This window comes from Oryctolagus cuniculus, chromosome 20 (genome assembly GCF_964237555.1).
Source record: "Oryctolagus cuniculus chromosome 20, mOryCun1.1, whole genome shotgun sequence".
NCBI classification, from domain to species: Eukaryota; Metazoa; Chordata; class Mammalia; order Lagomorpha; family Leporidae; genus Oryctolagus; species Oryctolagus cuniculus.
In genome coordinates, this window is record NC_091451.1 from 21,125,004 (window position 1) to 21,141,346 (window position 16,343).

The window sequence follows — 16,343 nt, forward strand, 5'->3', positions numbered from 1 at the left end:
ACGCGCGGACTGCGCCTGCGCGTGCCTCTGCGGCGGCGATCTGCGAGAGGCGGGGCTCGGCGCGCGAGGCGCTTTCGTCTCCAGGCAACGGGAATCGCCGAGGCCCGCGGAGAGCGCCTGCGCTGACGTCGGTTGGGGGCGGCCGGGTCTGGAAAGCCAGGTCCTGGGGTTTCCCCTGAGCCGCCGCGGTGCCCCCAGAGCCGGAGGTACGCAGAAGGGCGGGGAGACGTGGGGTGAACACCTCGACCTCCCGAGGGCCCGAGGAGCAGGAGAGCGAGGGCTTGTCCCCAGAAACCCCCGCCTTAGTGGGGGCGCCCGGGTTGACTGGCACCGGACGGAACTTCCGGGTTCCAGATCTGAAAGGGGCTCAGGTAGCCCCTTTCTTCGCAGGTTAGCGGCCTCCGGCGTCTGCGCCACGGTGACTCTTTGAACGGGGTTGGCTTGGTTTTGTCACCTGTAAGATGGTGGGCCTGGAGTGAACCCTTCAGTTCACAGGTGGAGAGACTGTGTTCCCCAAGCCTAACACCTCTCCCTCCATCCAGCGCTGGCTTCGCCTGCTGGCGGGCGAGTAGAGTGCAGATGGCGGGGGCTGGTACCGGGTCACTGTGTCTTTCCACCCTCGGGACCTAACAGAGCGGGTGGTCACCACTCACTGCGAATGCGCATTGGAGAGCTCTGGCACACCCAGCGCCATGTCCCTAGCGAAGCTGGAGGGAAATGTGAGTAGGGCAGATGTAGCAACAGTTTACTTTAGCAGCCGGGGGTGAGCCTCAGACAAACTCAGCACATGGATCTGGTTTGACTCTCCCCGTAGGCTTCCATCCAGGCCCTGAATGGCTGACCTCCAGTTGGCTCCATATCTGCCTGTGGGCGTTATGTTCCCACATAATAAAACAGAGGCTGCGGGGCTCCACTCCGCCCGGCGAGACCCTTATGAACAAGGTGACACCGCGCAGCCGTCCTCTGTGGGGCATCGGAGGAACAATGTCCGGGAGAGGCTTTTGAGCAGCAGAGAGCTGACGCGGGAGAACGTCTACACCCCGCCCAACCAGAACACGCGCTCCAAAGCCGGGGGCAGCTCCCCTAGCTGTGCTGATGCTGAGTCAGGCAGCGGGCCCCAGGGCCAAGGACAAGGTTGGTTCGCTGCATCGGGCCCTCCGTCCTGGCATCCCAAAGCAAATAACCCATACTTAGGTCCCTTCACAAAGAAGGGAGTTGGGGTGGATCGGGCGTACCCGCTGAAACCCATGGTCCACCGGAAGTCTCGCAGTACAGGGCAGGCTGGCCCCGCTGGGAACCAGAGTGTCTACGTGAGCGCCTCTGAGCCGAGAGAGCTTCCACACAGCAACTTCACGCCAAGGAGCACGGTGAACCCCTCTGTGGTTGGTGCCGTCCTTGCCGCCATGCAGGGCGAGAGGGCCGTGGCAAACCTCACCAGGTCTGAGTGGGTGCAGATCCAGAGACTGGAAGCCCTGGGGGAGAGCTTAGAGGAGGAAATCCGGAGAAAGGAGATCGTCCTGCGGAACAAGCTGAAGAGGACGGAGGAGGAGCTCAGGAGGATCCAGAGGGGCAAGGAGGAGGCCGAGGGGAACGCACACAGAGCGCTCCGGAGAATGGCTCTCTCCCGGGGGAGAGCGGACGGTGGTGCCAGCCACCCCGCGTGCAAGCCCGTCTTCCCCCCAGGATTTAGGTCCAAGGAGGCGCCCAGGAGTGACAGAAGAGAGGATGGAACTTGGAGGCGGTCTCGAGAAAATGCTGGTCTATGCCAGTTCTCTGATCATGGAGTCCAGGAGCTGGAAAGGGAGAGGCTGGCGGCAAACAGTAACAAAATCAAAGATGGGGTCTCGGGGCCATCCACGGAGAAGGTCTCTCAGTCTTCGGAAGCGCCGGACGGTGCTTTCCAGGGGCTCGGTACGGATTCCGGCCTGTGCAGGGCACCGGGCTCTTCGGGTTCCAGCTGTTCTGAAGAGCCGGAACTGGGCCAGTGCAGCCACTGTGGACGCACGTTTCTCCTGCTGAGGCTGGAGCGACACTCCAACGTCTGCAGCAGGGTGCAGGGCTCCAGGAGGAAGGTGTTTGACTCCTCCAGGGCCCGGGCCAAGGGCACAGAACTGGAGCAGTACTTGAACTGGAAGGGGCCAGCCTCGGTCAAGGTAACAAGGGCCGTGTGGATTTGACTTTGTGTGGAGAATGTTGTAAGGGCCTCTGGTGTCCTCACCAGCTTTCTTTAGGGAACATGGGTTATGTAAAAAAAAAAAAAAAAAAAAAGATGAAAAAGAACATTGGTTTTTATAAAGATTTGATTTCTTATTTACTTGAAGGTCAGAGTTACACAGAGAGGAGGAGAGGCAGAGAGAGAGAGAGAGGTCTTCCATCCGCTGGTTCACTCCCCAGTTGGCTGCAACGGCCGGAGCTGTGCCAATCCGAAGCTCGGAGCCAGGAGCTTCTTCCCGGTTTCCCACATGGGTGCAGGTGCCCAAGGACTTGGGCCATCTTCTACTGCTTTCCCAGGCCATAGCAGAGAGTTGGATCGGAAGTGGAGCAGCCGGGACTTGAACCAGCGCCCATATGGGATGCCAGCACTGCAGGTGGTGGCTTTACCTGCTACGCCACGGTGCCAGGCCCATGAACATTTTTTTTTTAAAGATTTATTTATTTATTCAAAAGAGTTACACAGAGAGAGAGAGAGGTCTTCCATCTGATGGTTCACTCCCCAATTGGCCCCAATGGCCGGAGCTGTGCTGATCCAAAGCCAGGAGCCAGGAGCTTCTTCCAGGTCTGCCACATGGTTGCAGGGGCCCAAGCACTTGTGCCGTCTTCTGCTTTCCTAGGCATAATAGCAGGGAGCTGGATCAGAAGTAGAGCAGCCGGGACACGAACCAGTGCCTACATGGAATTGTGGTGTTATAGGTGGCAGCTTCACCCACTGTGCCGCAACACCAGCCCCAAGAATGAGCATTTCTTGACTCCAGCTGTGCGCCAGTCACTATGACCAGAGCTGCTTAGGTGACCCTCAGAATTCCGTGAGAATTTCATTCTCTCCCATTTTTTCCATCCAAAAATGAAGGCTTGGACAGGTTAAGTAACTTTCTTGAAGTCAGTCTTCAGTAGCAGGGCCAGCCAATAAATCTTGGTTGGAATGATTCCAAAATCTAGACTTGAAAAACACTTTTTTTCCCAATTATAGAAATAATAAATGTTTACTGTAAAAAATGGAAGATAAGAAAAACCTAGACAAACTATGCTGAATTTATCACCCAGAGAGGACTCCTTGCTCTTTGCAGTAGACCCTGCTCTGGGCTGGTGCCGCGGCTCAGCGGCTCACTTGGTTAATCCTCTGCCTGCGGCACTGGCACACCAGGTTCTAGTCCTGGTTGGAGCGCCGGATTCTGTCCCGGTTGCCCCTCTTCCAGTCCAGCTCTCTGCTGTGGCCAGGGAGTGCAGTGGAGGATGGCCCAAGTGCTTGGGCCCTGCACCCGCATGGGAGACCAGGAGGAAGCACCTGGCTCCTGGCTTCGGATCGGCGCAGTGCTGGCCGCAGCGGCCATTTGCCATTTTGGGGCTGAACTAACGGCAAAGGAAGACTTTTCTCTCTGTCTGTCTCTCTCACTGTCTAACTCTGCCTGTAAAAAAAAAAAAAAAAGACCCTGTTCCCTCGTGTCAGGGATCCGTTACCATCCTGTAACCATTCCTGTTTTCTTAAGAGGAGCTCAGTTTTGATATAATTTCTTGGTAAATGCTTGAAACACAGTACATTTGGAATTATTCTTCTCATTTAGAGTGTAAACACCTTGAAGGTAAGGGATTTTTGGGTTATCTTTCAATAATTTTCTCAGTTTAGAAAAACCAAGTGGTAAAAAGGAAGCCCTGGGGCTGGTGCTGTGGCACAGGGGTTAAAGCCCTGGCCTGCAGTGCCGGCATCCCACATGGGTGCCAGTTCTAGTCCCGGCTGCTCCACTCCTGGCCCAGCTCTCTGCTATGGCCTGGGAAAGCAGTAGAAGATGGCCCAAGTGCTTGGGACCCTGCACCCACGTGGGAGACCGGAAGAAGCTCCTGGCTCCTGGCTTCGGATCGGCTCAGCTCTGGCTGAGTGAACCAGAGGATGGAAGACCTCTCTCTCTCTCTCTCTACCTCTCTCTGTAACTGTCTTTCAAATAAAATTGAAAATAAATAAATAAAAAAGAAATAAAAGTAAGCCCTTAAGGACATTGACATGGTAAGTTTAGGAAAACGTCATAGGCCATCTGTTTAGACAGATCTAGAGATGGTATCCTAAATAACCTGCCCGTCAAGGCCATGCTACTTAGTTTGTAAAGTGAGTGTTTCTCAAAGTGTGGCACACTGACAAATACTTTTCTTCATTTTAGTAGTTTTAATGCATATTTTAAAAATATAACAACTTATTAAGCTCTTGATTTCCAGGATCATGAATTTAAAGGAAAATAATGAAGTAATTAACAGTAAGGAGAATAAAGTAAACGAAGTATGCAAATGACCAAAGCTGGGGAAAGCCTAGGCTGTGTGATGTCAAAGGCTCAATCTAGCTCTGTTATTCTAGAAAAATGAGAGCGATGCTCTTCTTGCATTTCTTCCTTATCCTCTCTCTGCTATACCAGCGCCTCTTGTCCATTGGGACTTGACAGTTTATGTATTTGCTGAGGTCTTTTAAAACTCCCATTTATGTGATTTTAGGATGAGTGATTTGTAATTAGAGTTCTTTCTTTGGGTACAGTTTGGGAGATCACAAGAAAGTCCCTTCTGTGCTCATGGGTGATCTCCCTGGAATCTAGTTTCCAACGAGAAGTCAACATTTTGCTCTTACAGATAATGATACGGTGGGCAGTTACTGTTCTTTCCTGTTTTCTTTCTGGTCAACCCAGTAATCCATTGGGGATTCCCTCTGTCCCACCACAGTGATTTATATTTGGCCAGAATCTAAAAGAAGCAGTGGAGAAGAAAAACCAGTTGAGTGTCTGGGCTCAGACGCTCTGTGGAACGAGTGAGGGGGACGGTGCTGCACAGAGGTGCGGGAGGGGCGTGACTGCGGCGCAGACACTCCCGCCCCGGACCGTCCCACGCTTTATTGCAGAGATCTGAGCTCTGGAAGCGGAGTGGTGCTGTCTCCCCGTCGTTCCTCCAGTGTAGTCAGCGAGAACACAGCTGACCTTCCAGGTGTCCTTTAATCTTCTGTGACTCCCAGCAGTCTTGGACCTCATGTCTCCCCAAATGACTGCAACAGCTAGGGTAGGCCAGGCTGAGGTCAAGAGCCAGGAATTCCATCCTGGTCTCCCACACGGGAGACAGGGACCCGAGCACTTGAACTGTCTTCTGCTGCCTTCCTGGGACTCCAACCAGTAGTCTGATGTGGGATGCAGGAATCCCAAGTTGTGGCTGACCCGCTGCGCCACAATGCTGACCCCGCCCATGTTTTTGTGAATGCTCAAACAACTCTTACGTTGTATCAGTTGGGTTTTTTTTTTTTTTAATTCTGGAAAATTTACTTGCACCCCTCTTTTTCCTCCAGATTGGGGTCTGGGTTTTTATTCTTTTGATCTGGTGCAGACCTGTTGTCTGGGGACTTCTTGCTTCTGTGTCGGGTTCCGTTTCCAGCATCCTGTTTCTTCCTTTTTCTTGTTTTACTTCTTGCTTTGCTGAAGTTTACTAAGGTGCACAGGAGGCATATTTTTGGTTTTGGAGTGAATGGAAATATCTGTATAATAGCCTCTTACTGGACGACTGTATGAGTGTAGAATTCTAGGTGGGAAATTATTTTTAAGAACTTTTAAGGCATTTCCTGCTGGCTTCTAGCTCCTAGTGTTCCTGTTAAGAAATCTGATGCCATTTTGATTCCTTCCGTTACATGAGACCTATTTTGCTGCTTTTTCTGAAAAGTGCAGCATGCTCTTTATTCTGAATTCTGAAACGTCACAGTGACTGTGCTGGCTGGACACCTGGTATGTCATTTCAGACTCAAGACTTGCGACCTTTGGTTCTAGGAATGTCAATTATATATATATATATATATATTTTTAAACATATCTAGGGGCAGGATTGGCGCTGTGGCGTAGTGGGTAATGCTGCTGCCTGCAGTGCCAGCATCCCATATGAGCGCTGGTTCGAGTCCTGGCTGCTCCACTTCCAATCCAGCTTCCTGCTAATGGCCTGGGAAAGCAGCAGAAGATGGCCCAAGGGCTTGGGCCCTTGCACCCTGGTGGGAGACCTGTAAAAAGCTCCAGGCTCTTGGCTTTGGATCAGCCCAGCTCCAGTGTGCAGCCATTTGGGGAGTGAATCAGAGGATGGAAGACCTCTCTCTCTCTCACTCTCTCTGTCCCTGCTTCTGCTTCTGTAACTCTGCCTTTCAAGTAAATAAATAAATCTTTAAAGAAAAAAATTAGGGGCGAGCATGTGGCACAGGTTTAGTCTCTGTTTGTGATATCTGCATCCCATATAGGAGCACTGGTTTCAGTCCCAGCTGCTCTGCTTCCAATCCAGCTTCCAGCTAGTGTGCCTGGGAAAACAGCTGATGGGTCCCTGCCACCCCCATGGGAGACCAGGATGGAGTTCCTGGCTCCTGGCCCAGCTCTGGCTGTTGCAGGCATCTGGGGAGTAAACCAGTAGATGGAAGACCTCTCTGTGTCTCTCCCCCCGCCCCTCTCTCTCTGCCTATTCAAATAAATAACACTTTAGAAGATGAATAGGAAAGTAAAATTTTATTTATTTGAGAGGAAGCGAGCGAGCGAGCATGCCGGCTTTCCCATCTGCACCTGCTGGCTCACAACCTAAAAATGCCTGCAATGGTTGGGGCTGGGCCAGGTTGAAGCCAGGACTGGGAACTCAACCCGTGGCTGCTCCGGGGCCGACAGGGCCCAACGACTTGGGCCGCCCCTGCTGCCTTCCAGAGCGCACGCTGGCAGGACGCCGGAATCTGGGGCAGAGCTGGGCCGTGCCCTCGGCCCTTCGTTCCGGATGCAGGTGTTCCAGGCAGCATCCTCACTGCTAAGGCAGATGCCTGCCCTGTTCCTTCAGCGATTTCCTCCTCATTTTTCTCCATTCTCCTGGAACTCCTGCTAGTCACTTGTTGGACTTCTTAAGTTTCCATTTTTTTTATTCCATTATTTTCCCCCATTCTAAGAAATTTACTTCATTTTTTTTTTTTTGACAGGCAGAGTTAGACAGTGAGAGAGAGACAGAGAGAAAGGTCTTCCTTCTGTTGGTTCACCCCCTTAATGGCCGCTAGCCGGCACTCTGCGCTGATCCGAACCAGGAGCCAGGTGCTTCCTCCTGGTCTCCCATGGGGTGCAGGGCCCAAGCACTTGGGCCATCCTCCACTGCCTTCCCAGGCCACAGCTGGCCTGGAAGAGGAGCAACCGGGACAGAATCCAGCGCCCCAACCGGGACTAGAACCCAGGGTGCTGGCGCTGCAGGCGGAGGATTAGCCTGTTGAGCAGTGGTGTCGGCCAGAAATTTACTTCATTTTATAGCATTTCTATTTTTCTTTTTATCTATCAAAGTTTTAATTTATAATAAGTCTTTCTGGTTCTCTGGTCTTTTTTCACAGAAACTCATTTCATGGAAAATGTTTTTTAAAATATAGTATGTTCTTTTCGATTTTTTTTTTTAAGATTTATTTATTTATTTGAAAGGCAGAGTTACAGAGAGGCAGAGAGAGAGAGTGGTCTTCCATCCGTTGTTCACTCCCTAAATGGCCACAACACCCGAAGCTGGGCTGATCTGAAACCAGGAGCCTGGAGCTTCCTCCAGGTCTCCCACGTGGGTGCAGGGGCCCAAGCACTTGGGCCATTCTCCACTGCTTTCCCAGGCCATAGCAGAGAGCTGGATTGGAATTGGAGCAGCTGGGACTCAAACCAGCACCTATATGGGATGCCTGCACTGCAGGTGGCAGCTTTACCTGCTACACCACAGCACCGGCCCCAAGGAAAATCTAATAGTTATTTTGTTGATATGCTGGTCTTTTCTGTGTTACTTGCCTATTGCATTCTGAGTTGTTATTTGTGGCTCTTTTCTTTTGAGAGCTTTTGTCAAATAGCTGCTAGTCCTTGGCTGTCCACTGACATTTAAGCTTAAATGGGGCTTGCTGACTCAGAGCCTTCTCCACCTTGGTGTCTGAAGGCTGATGTCTGGGATGGTTGCCCCCTTCCCTTTCCTAAGAGGCTTCCTGTGTACTTGGGGCTGAGTGGGGGAAGGAGTCCAGCAATCTGGGATGTGCACTTGTATTTAATCCCCACTTTCAGCCCAAGATGAGCCCTGTCCACTTAGGATTTCCTGAGTCTGCAAGCCGTGCAGTTGTCTCTCCAGAGGATAAGCCCCGGTTCTCCTGTGTGCGTGCGGCTGTAGGACACCTGGACACGACAGGGAGGCTACTTTGCAGCCCTGCCCCTCCCCCCTTCCCACGAGCTGGTACTCCCCAGCACCGACTCTCCCAGCAGCTCTGCGGGCCTCTCACTACCTCGCTGGCAGGCAGGTGTCACCACTGCTGCTTTCTTGTTGGGGCCTTGGGAGCAGCACCCTTCCTTCCTCCCTTCCTGTCACTCTGAGGGAGACTCGGGGAGACACGGCCAGTCGAGTGATGCGTCTCCCCTTTCCCTTGCAGCCTGAGCCTCCGCGGAAGAGCAACTGGAGACAGAAGCACGAGTCTTTCATCCGTACCCTCCGCCAGGCTCGGGAGGTCCAGCAGGCCATTGCCAAAGGCGGAAACCCCTCCGACTTGCCTCCCATCCTGCCTGCCGAAAACCCGGACTACATTCAGTGTCCTCACTGTAGCCGCCACTTTGCTCCCAAGGTGGCTGAGCGACACGTTCCCAAGTGTAAGACCATCAAGAACCGCCCCCCGCCGCCAAGGAAGCATTACGGGTGAGCAGCCAACACCGCACCGGTGCCGCCTCCGTGGTGGTGCAGGAGGCTCTGCTGTGAACGGGAGTGGACTAATCTGATGCGAAGCAAAAAGAAACAAAACCTTTGCATCTCCCAGATCTGCCTGCAGAGAGAAAGTCGGTGAGGAGAGATCCACTGTGGAGCAGGGGCGGCAGGGGATGCGCTAGCTTCCCACCGAATCACCGCCGTGGACTGCTGTGCCTTCTGGCGTCGCCCTGAGAACGGCGGGCTGAAGACAGAAGACGGGGGAGCAGGGTATAGTAAAGCTGTCTTCCTGCAAGGCTGACTTGTGGTTTGTGCCAGCAAAGTGCCTGCATCTGGTGGTGCCTTGTGGCCACTGCGTGTGTGTGGCTCCTGTTAACTCTTCTTACTCTTACAAGTTGGAGTGCTAGGCTGAGTTGGTGTTAGAGGATCACGGTCCCCCAGATGGTACCTCTTACAAGACAGTAAGATTTTGCCGTAAGGCATTAAGTCTGTCCCTGGCCTCCCTGGTGCGTGGTCCTGGCCAAAAGCCAATGAAAGTCTGTAAGGCTAGGGCACTCGCACATCCTCAGCCTTCCCCTTGGCGTCTCGTATAATAAAGGAAACACACTCATGTAACTTAGAAGGTAGGCATCGGGGGAAACACGTTAAACTTTTCTCTACCTGTTCTTTTCTAATGGGTTTCATGTCGGAGGAAAGAACGGGAGGGAGACCTGTTTTCAGCCGTTACAGGCAGTCTGCTTCAAATCAGGTTGGCTGAACGACTTCTTAAATGAGGCAAAACCTTCCATGAAAGCAAGCTGGACACTGCATAGTGTTACACGTCCCTGCTGATCGCTCAGCTTCTATGTTAGAGTAAACTCGGAAGGAGAAAGGGCCAGATCCTTCTACACAGAAGAGTGCCTGTGCGTTAGGCCTTCCATTCATGGGTTCTGAGTAAATGAAAAGGGGAGGGGGAGGGGAGGTTCCAAGATGGCAGAATAGGGGGGGCGCTTACTGATAGTCCAGGAGAAGGTAGTTTAATAAAAGTGGAGGTAGTGTAGTCTCAGGGAAGAGTTAGGGAAAAAATGGCAGAGGAAACTCTTCTTAATTAGAGGGACATGGTGGACCTACGTGGAGGGCACGGGCGCCTACGGCTCGGGACTCCAGCTGCCGAGAGCCTCCGTACCAGCGCTGGAACGTGAGCTCTCTGCTGTGGCCTGGGACAGCAGTGGAGGATGGCCCAAGTCCTTGGGCCCCTGCACCCGCATGGGAGACCCTGGAAGAAATTCCTGGTTCCTGGCTTCGGATTGGTGCAGCTCTGGCTGTTGCGCCAATTGGGGAGTGAACCACGAATGGAAGACCGCTCTCTCTCTCTGTAATTCTTTCAAGTAAAATAAATAAATCTTAAAAAACAAAAAACATAAAAACAAAACCACAAGTGAGGGGGCCAGTGTTGTAGCATGGTACGTTAAGCCACTGCCAGCAACGCCAGCATCTCACATGGGTGCTGGTTCCTGTCCCAGCTGTTCCACTTCTGATCCAGCTCCCTGCTAATGCCACCTGGGAAAGGAGCGGAAGATGGCCCAAGTGCTTTGGCTCCTGCCACCCACATGGGAAACTGGGACAGAATTCTTGGCTCTGGGCTTTGGCCTGGCCTGGCCCTGTCTGTTGCAGCCATTTAGGGAATGAATCAGTGGATGGAAGATCTGTCCCTCTCTCACTGTAATTCTGCCTTCCAAATAAATAAATACATAATTTTTAAAAAAGATTTATTCATTTGAAAGGCAGTTACAGAGACGCAGAAGCAGAAGGAGTTCTTCCATCCGCTGGTTCACTCCCCAAATGGCCACAACGGCTAGCTGGTCCGATATGAAGGTAGGAGCCAGGAGCTTCTTCCATGTCTCTCACGCAGATGCAGGGGCCCCAGCACTTGGGCCATCTTCTACTGCTTTCTCAGATCATAGCAGAGAGCTGGATCAGAAGTGGAGTAGCTGGGACACGAACCGGTGCCCATATGGGATGCCGGCGGCTTTACCGATTAAGCCACAGTGCTGGCCCCAATACATAAATCTTAAAAAACCATAAATACTCAGTCCTAGGTTTATGCAGTGGGAGAACTGGCAAGTTAATGTGAGGTGGGATTACCAGTTCAGAGAGGAGAAGCTGGCACTGCAGATCTGAGGTACTAGTGGGATTACTGTGCCAGGGGCATCACCAAAATCGTTAAATACTGGAGAAAAGCTGCCCAGTTTGAACTGAGCACGTAGCAAAAGGGCACTCACGCTTGTCCCATCCCCCTCTAGCTTGTGCCGAGGGCTGGGCTTCCACTGAACTGGAAGCGCGAATGCATGGCTCTAGCAGCAAAGCCGCAGGACACCAGGCTCAAGAGCGTGCATTGAGTGCTTTGTGCTTCCTCCTCTCGGGAAAAGCATCAAACCCTGGGTGTGTAACCCACCGTGCACGTGCTCAGTCAGTCTGGTGAGGTACCCTCGAGCGTCACTCTGGTTAAAACCTGCGGAAGAGAAGCAGCAGTGGCCAAGGTCGCACAGAGGCAGCCAGGGGACTGCTCGGCCCCGCAGATGTGTCTTATTTGGCTAGCACTGCGTTCCGACTGTGATCTGACATCTGAAAAATTGAGATAAGAATTTCTTGGGAAACTTGGAGTTCTGGAAACACTGGGTCAGGGACCTGCATAGGACACATTGGGTGGGGTCAGAATTAGTTGCTCCCTCAGAGGAGGGCAGCGCGGCGTCACCGCAGCCCCACCTGCCTGCTTCACGTCCCTCATCTACTTGGGACCCTAGATGATGCCAGAGGGTCGCAGGCCTCGTAGGCCTCGTAGACCTCGGCCCCTAGAGAGCAGGTCTGTATGTGCTGGGGGGAGTGCTTTTTTTGGAAGCAGTGGTCTATCCTTATCTCGCTAAGGAAATAAAACAATAGTCGGTATCTTAGTGTTTGCTTTGATCTCTCTCTGTTTGGGCCATGATTATATTAGGAGGATCTGTTAGTTTTTACAATGGAGCTTGATCTGATACTTGGGAAGAGAGAAGAACCTTATCCTATCTAAGTCTCTTCCTGGAAAGCTCAGAGGATGACAGTGGACAAATAATACTGCTTATTAACATGCATATTTTATATTTCTTTATCCAAGAAACTTTAGTGCAAGTAAACATTATAAATTTTAAAGTTCAAAAGGTTAAGCCATGGGAAAAGTCTTATGGCGAAACTCACATGGAAACTCATTTCACTTCGAAGTGTCTGCAGCCTTGTTGAGATCCTGTTACTTAAGGGCAGTGTAGCCAGCACAGCACCTTCTGGCCAGCGTGTGCCTTCAGTCATCAATGGCATGCTCCATAACCACACAGGAGGCAGCGGAGATGTGGCATGGAGACATTTCTTCCTAATGTCTGTGATTCTGGAGGTTTAGTGATCGGCATGTTTATTTCCAGTTAATCACTGAAACAGTAACTGGTGTCTGGCTTTGCAGCAGGAAGGAACAGGTTGTATAGTCCTGACTGCGCTCTCTCCAGCCTGCCCTGTACTGTGATGAACACTTCTTTGGAGGCCCAGGGATCTCATTTGGAAAAACTTCTGTTTTAGGCTGCTTTTTCTGTAAATTTTAGTGACATGCTCAGCCTCTCTGTGCCACGCCAAGGAGACCACATACAGTTGAACCTTTGAGGGGAATGCTTCAGAGACATAAACTGAGTCTGGGGAGGGCGGTGTGGGGGCGACCCTCCTGGTAATGGTGCACCTTCTCCTCCCTGACACTGACACTGTCTTCTGTAAACTTGTAGCAGCAGTAATGATTCTGCTGGCAAGAATAGGAAACTGGAGAAACAACGATGAGTTCTGTGCACTTGACCCTCGTGGTGTTTGTGTTACAAGAACATTTATTTATTTATACAAAGATTTGCTAAATCAAGATTCACGCAGGCCGAGAGGTCGGGAATTTTATCTCCGAGGACCTAGGCCCAGGGCAGGCTTACTGAGGCACAGCACTGACTGAAGAGTTTAAATGTTTATTTAACACAGAAATGCCAAACCACTGCACCTCAACCTTTCAAGCATCTGGCTAGGTAAGCTAGGTCTTCGACAAGCGTCAGAGCCGAGGAGTCTCAGGTTATACGAGAACTCAGAAGCAACACTACTAGAAAACTTCAAACACCTAGTGCTGCGTACGGAAAAGCAAGACACAGTTCGAGGAGAATTAGCCACAGAAAACCATTCCAAGGCACTTCCGCTGCCTCGCCTTCCCTCCATGACGCGTGTGCTGCTACCTTTGAACTGGTTTCTGTTTGCATAGTTGTTAGGTGGGCAAAGTCATGTGGCTGTCCCAGGCACAATTCAGGAAAGTGCAAACTGTCTCTAAGGCACAGAACTTGGATTCTCAGCCAGATGAATAGCACACCACGACTTGCGAAGGGAACATGCTAGAGAAAATAACCCCCACACCCGCCTGGAACAAGAGCAGGGCTGGCTCTTACCCCCTTCAGTGCTCACTGTCCCCCCAGTCTGAGCAACGTGCCCACGTCGCTCCGCTCCAGAGCAGAAAATCCTCATGACAAACACCCAAGCCGGCGCTGCCTCTCAGGCCTGCTGAGACGGTGAGCATGAGGATACGGGGGCGTGAGAGGCCAGGCAGCCCTTAAGATAATCAAAGCTGCATGTGCACGATGAACTAAACCCACTGTAAGGTTTTACAGCAAACCCCAGACCCCCAGAACTTGTATCTGTAATTCAGGGTTGGCCCTTCCTCATTCAAGAAAAGGCTTCAGTGATTACGTTAGTACTACTGTACCAGGCTTCCCAGAATCGAGAAAACAACGGGAACAGCAACCCAGACGATCCCATTGAACAGAGTTGCCCATCCCCAGCCATTGGGGTTTTCCCCGACCATCAGCCTTGACACCATTTTAAGGAAAATGGCAAAATTTCCATCACCCAGGTCCTCCTACAATAATGAACAGATTACCAAATATTTTTTGGTTTAGGGAAAATGAGACAAAATTTCATTGTTTGTAGGAAGAAAGGATGTGAAACTCATCTAGACAGCCACTGTGACCCAGCATGCTGAAGGCACATTTCCCAAGGCTGGGGAGGAAGACAAAGTTCACATCCTTCAGTGAGGCCATGAGAGCGCTCCCAGAACTGTCTGAAGTGTGTTCCAGGGCATTCGTTCTCTTTGGGAAAGCCAGCTTGCTCCTGTCTGCGCAGACACAAGGAGGACGGGATCAGAAGTGAGCTCTCAGCCAGATCCCTGTCTCTGGGCAGGGCTGACCTGTTCTCTCAGGCTTCAGGGAGTCCCAGCGTTTGGTGCTGGCTTTGGGCCACTCAAGTAGGCACGATGATGCTCATTTGCCAGTTAAATATGGCTTCAAAAGACACCAAAAGGGGGAAAAATACTGACTAGACATAGCGAGGGAATGACGGGCTGATGGCATGATCAGGACCCTAAAAGCCATGAAGACAGGCTCAAAAAGCCTTCCCCTGGCTGGAAGACAGTCCCTCTAAGACCCTAAGCAGCCAAGCAGGGAGCCAAAGGCAGGCCGCCTCTCCCTCAGGACTTTCTCCTGAGGCCGCTCCTCCCGCCCCACTGACTCAGTTCTCTGAGAGCGTCATTTCAGAGGTATCTTCCGAAGTGAGGACATCCGCCCTGCACTGGCCACAGCTGGAACGTGCACTGTGTGACGAGGAGGGCCCTGCCCTTTCTCTACTCCTCACTGAAGGAATTTCAATCAACCCTCAGAGGAAAAGCAATCGAAGCCCCTTTTCCTCCTAAAGCATTTAGCTGCACGAAGTAACTGAACTTTCTGAAAACAAGCCCGAGCCGGACTCCACCAGACGTACTTTCCTGGGCTCAGAAGACCGCTCCATGCTCCAGGGGAACCCGGGCGCCTCGCCTGGCTCCAGCCCACTTCGGCGTCACACGTTCCCTCCCCCACCCAGAGGGCAATGCCTGGTGCTGAATTCCCAAGGTGGCTTCCACTTAATGGTGAAAACGGTAAATGAGATATAAGCTGCTACCAGCGCAATGAAGGTGAGCATTGTGTCTCCTCTTCAAAGGTGGGATCAACGGATGAGCTATGAGCTGCTGTTGCTGTGGCAGGCACTGATGACAAAGCCAGGGCCACGGGGCCCTTCCATTCTCCAAAACAGTGAAGTCACTCCTAGATCCTATCTACAAGGCAACGCCACTCTCCCAATGTACAAGGAAAGTGCTTCAGAGCCCCGCCTTGCGCTCCTTGTCTGCACGTGAACGAAGCCAGGGAAGCTGCTCTCTGCATTCAGTAAGTGTGCGGTGAAGTTCTTTGCATCCCAGTTTCCCGGGACGACACAGGCTCAGGAGACTAGAGGCTGGGTCGACAGGAGTCTGTTCCCAGAAGGCACCAGGAATCTGAATCTAAGTCAGGCTTTGGATCCATTTCCATCTCTTCTTTTGCTGTCTGAGTCCCTTTGGAATGCATCCCCACCTGTCCAGGTAAAACACAGTTCCACATGAGCACCACTGCTGCCTGGTTACTGCAGTTCAATGTCTACCCCCAAGGAACTGTAGCCACAGTCTTGTGAGAAGCTCACAGAACCACCAGAGCAAAGTCCACACCTCCCCATGTGCTGCGAGGGGAATCAACCGTCCTGGGTTGTCCAGGCTGCAAGGTTTTCTGGGATGCAGAATTCTTACTTTAAAAAAATTATTTATTTAATTTAATGTGAAAGGGAGAAGGAGATAGAGATCTTCTATCTGCTGGTTCACTCCCCAAATGCCTGCAATAGCCAGGGTTTGGCCAGGTCGAAGCCAGTAGCCCAGAATTCAGTCCAAGCCTCCTATGTGAGTGGCAGAGACCCAAGTAGTTGTGCCGTCATTTTCTGCTTCCCCAGGGCACATTAGCAGGAAGCTGGATGGGGAGTGGAAGAGCCAGGACTAGCACCTAACCCTGCGAGGATGCAGGTGTCACCTGTGGCACCTTAATCACTGTGTGATGCTCACCCTTCACCCTTCACTTAAACTGTCCTGGGTGGAACAGTCCTCCTGCCTGCTACAGCACCAACCTAAGTAACCTCACCCCACAGTACTTTCATTGACATCACTTCACCTCATCCTTAAAGCAATCACATGACGTGGGCAGGACTTTCTCCTGTAGGTGAGAAACCAAGGCTCAGAGAAACAAAGTTAATTGGTTCAAAATGGCAAAGCCAAGGCTTGAATGTCCCTATTCCTAGTATACTCTGTAGGGCAACACTGTGGCTCTTTGCAAACAATGCAACTTGTGAAGTATTTTCCCCCAAAATGTTTACCCTGAGTCTAATCAAGCCTGAAGTCTATAACTTTCAGTTTTCAGAAAAGACAGGGTGGGGGCCGGCGCTGTGGTGCAGTAGGTTAATCCTCCACCTGCAGTGCTGGCATCCCATATGGGCGCTGGGTTCTAGTCCCGGCTGCTCCTCTTCCTGTCCATCCAGCTCTCTGCTGTGGCCTGGCAAAGCAGTGG

General features: G+C 51.8%; 2 protein-coding genes across 5 annotated transcripts in view; one reads left to right on the forward strand and one right to left on the reverse strand.

Moving 5' to 3' along the window:
* The first annotated feature begins 17 nt into the window (after positions 1 to 17).
* Positions 18 to 9,172, forward strand: ZC2HC1C (zinc finger C2HC-type containing 1C). Of its 3 annotated transcripts, none has more exons than XM_008272031.4 (4): positions 18 to 206; positions 815 to 2,153; positions 8,612 to 8,871; positions 8,990 to 9,172. In XM_008272031.4, exons 2-4 carry the CDS (start codon positions 834 to 836, stop codon positions 9,057 to 9,059), a joined length of 1,650 nt encoding a protein of 549 aa, XP_008270253.3. In that variant the 5' UTR covers positions 18 to 206; positions 815 to 833; the 3' UTR covers positions 9,060 to 9,172. The 3 variants fall into 3 exon arrangements, with proteins under 3 accessions (XP_008270253.3, XP_017204876.3, XP_002719625.4); XM_017349387.3 differs by lacking the exon at positions 8,990 to 9,172 and adding an exon at positions 8,253 to 8,478 and having other exon boundaries at positions 8,612 to 8,748; XM_002719579.4 differs by lacking the exon at positions 18 to 206 and adding an exon at positions 582 to 719.
* Positions 9,173 to 12,731: 3,559 nt separating this feature from the next.
* The window catches only part of NEK9 (NIMA related kinase 9), a 42,388-nt gene continuing 38,776 nt past the window's right edge, over positions 12,732 to 16,343 (reverse strand). For both annotated transcript variants that reach the window (XM_002719640.5, XM_017349386.3), the window contains exon 22: positions 12,732 to 15,329. In XM_002719640.5, coding sequence (XP_002719686.1) covers positions 15,207 to 15,329 — 123 coding nt within the window. In that variant the 3' untranslated portion in view covers positions 12,732 to 15,206. The remainder of the gene's footprint in view (positions 15,330 to 16,343) is intronic.

Excerpts from the sequence above, each read along its gene's own strand:
- ZC2HC1C (XM_008272031.4), top strand. The coding sequence starts at position 834 with ATGGCTGACCTCCAGTTGGCTCCATATCTGCCTGTGGGCGTTATGTTC. Across the intron at positions 2,154-8,611 it reads AGGGGCCAGCCTCGGTCAAG|CCTGAGCCTCCGCGGAAGAG; the intron begins GTAACAAGGGCC and ends TTTCCCTTGCAG. Across the intron at positions 8,872-8,989 it reads CCGCCAAGGAAGCATTACGG|ATCTGCCTGCAGAGAGAAAG; the intron begins GTGAGCAGCCAA and ends TGCATCTCCCAG.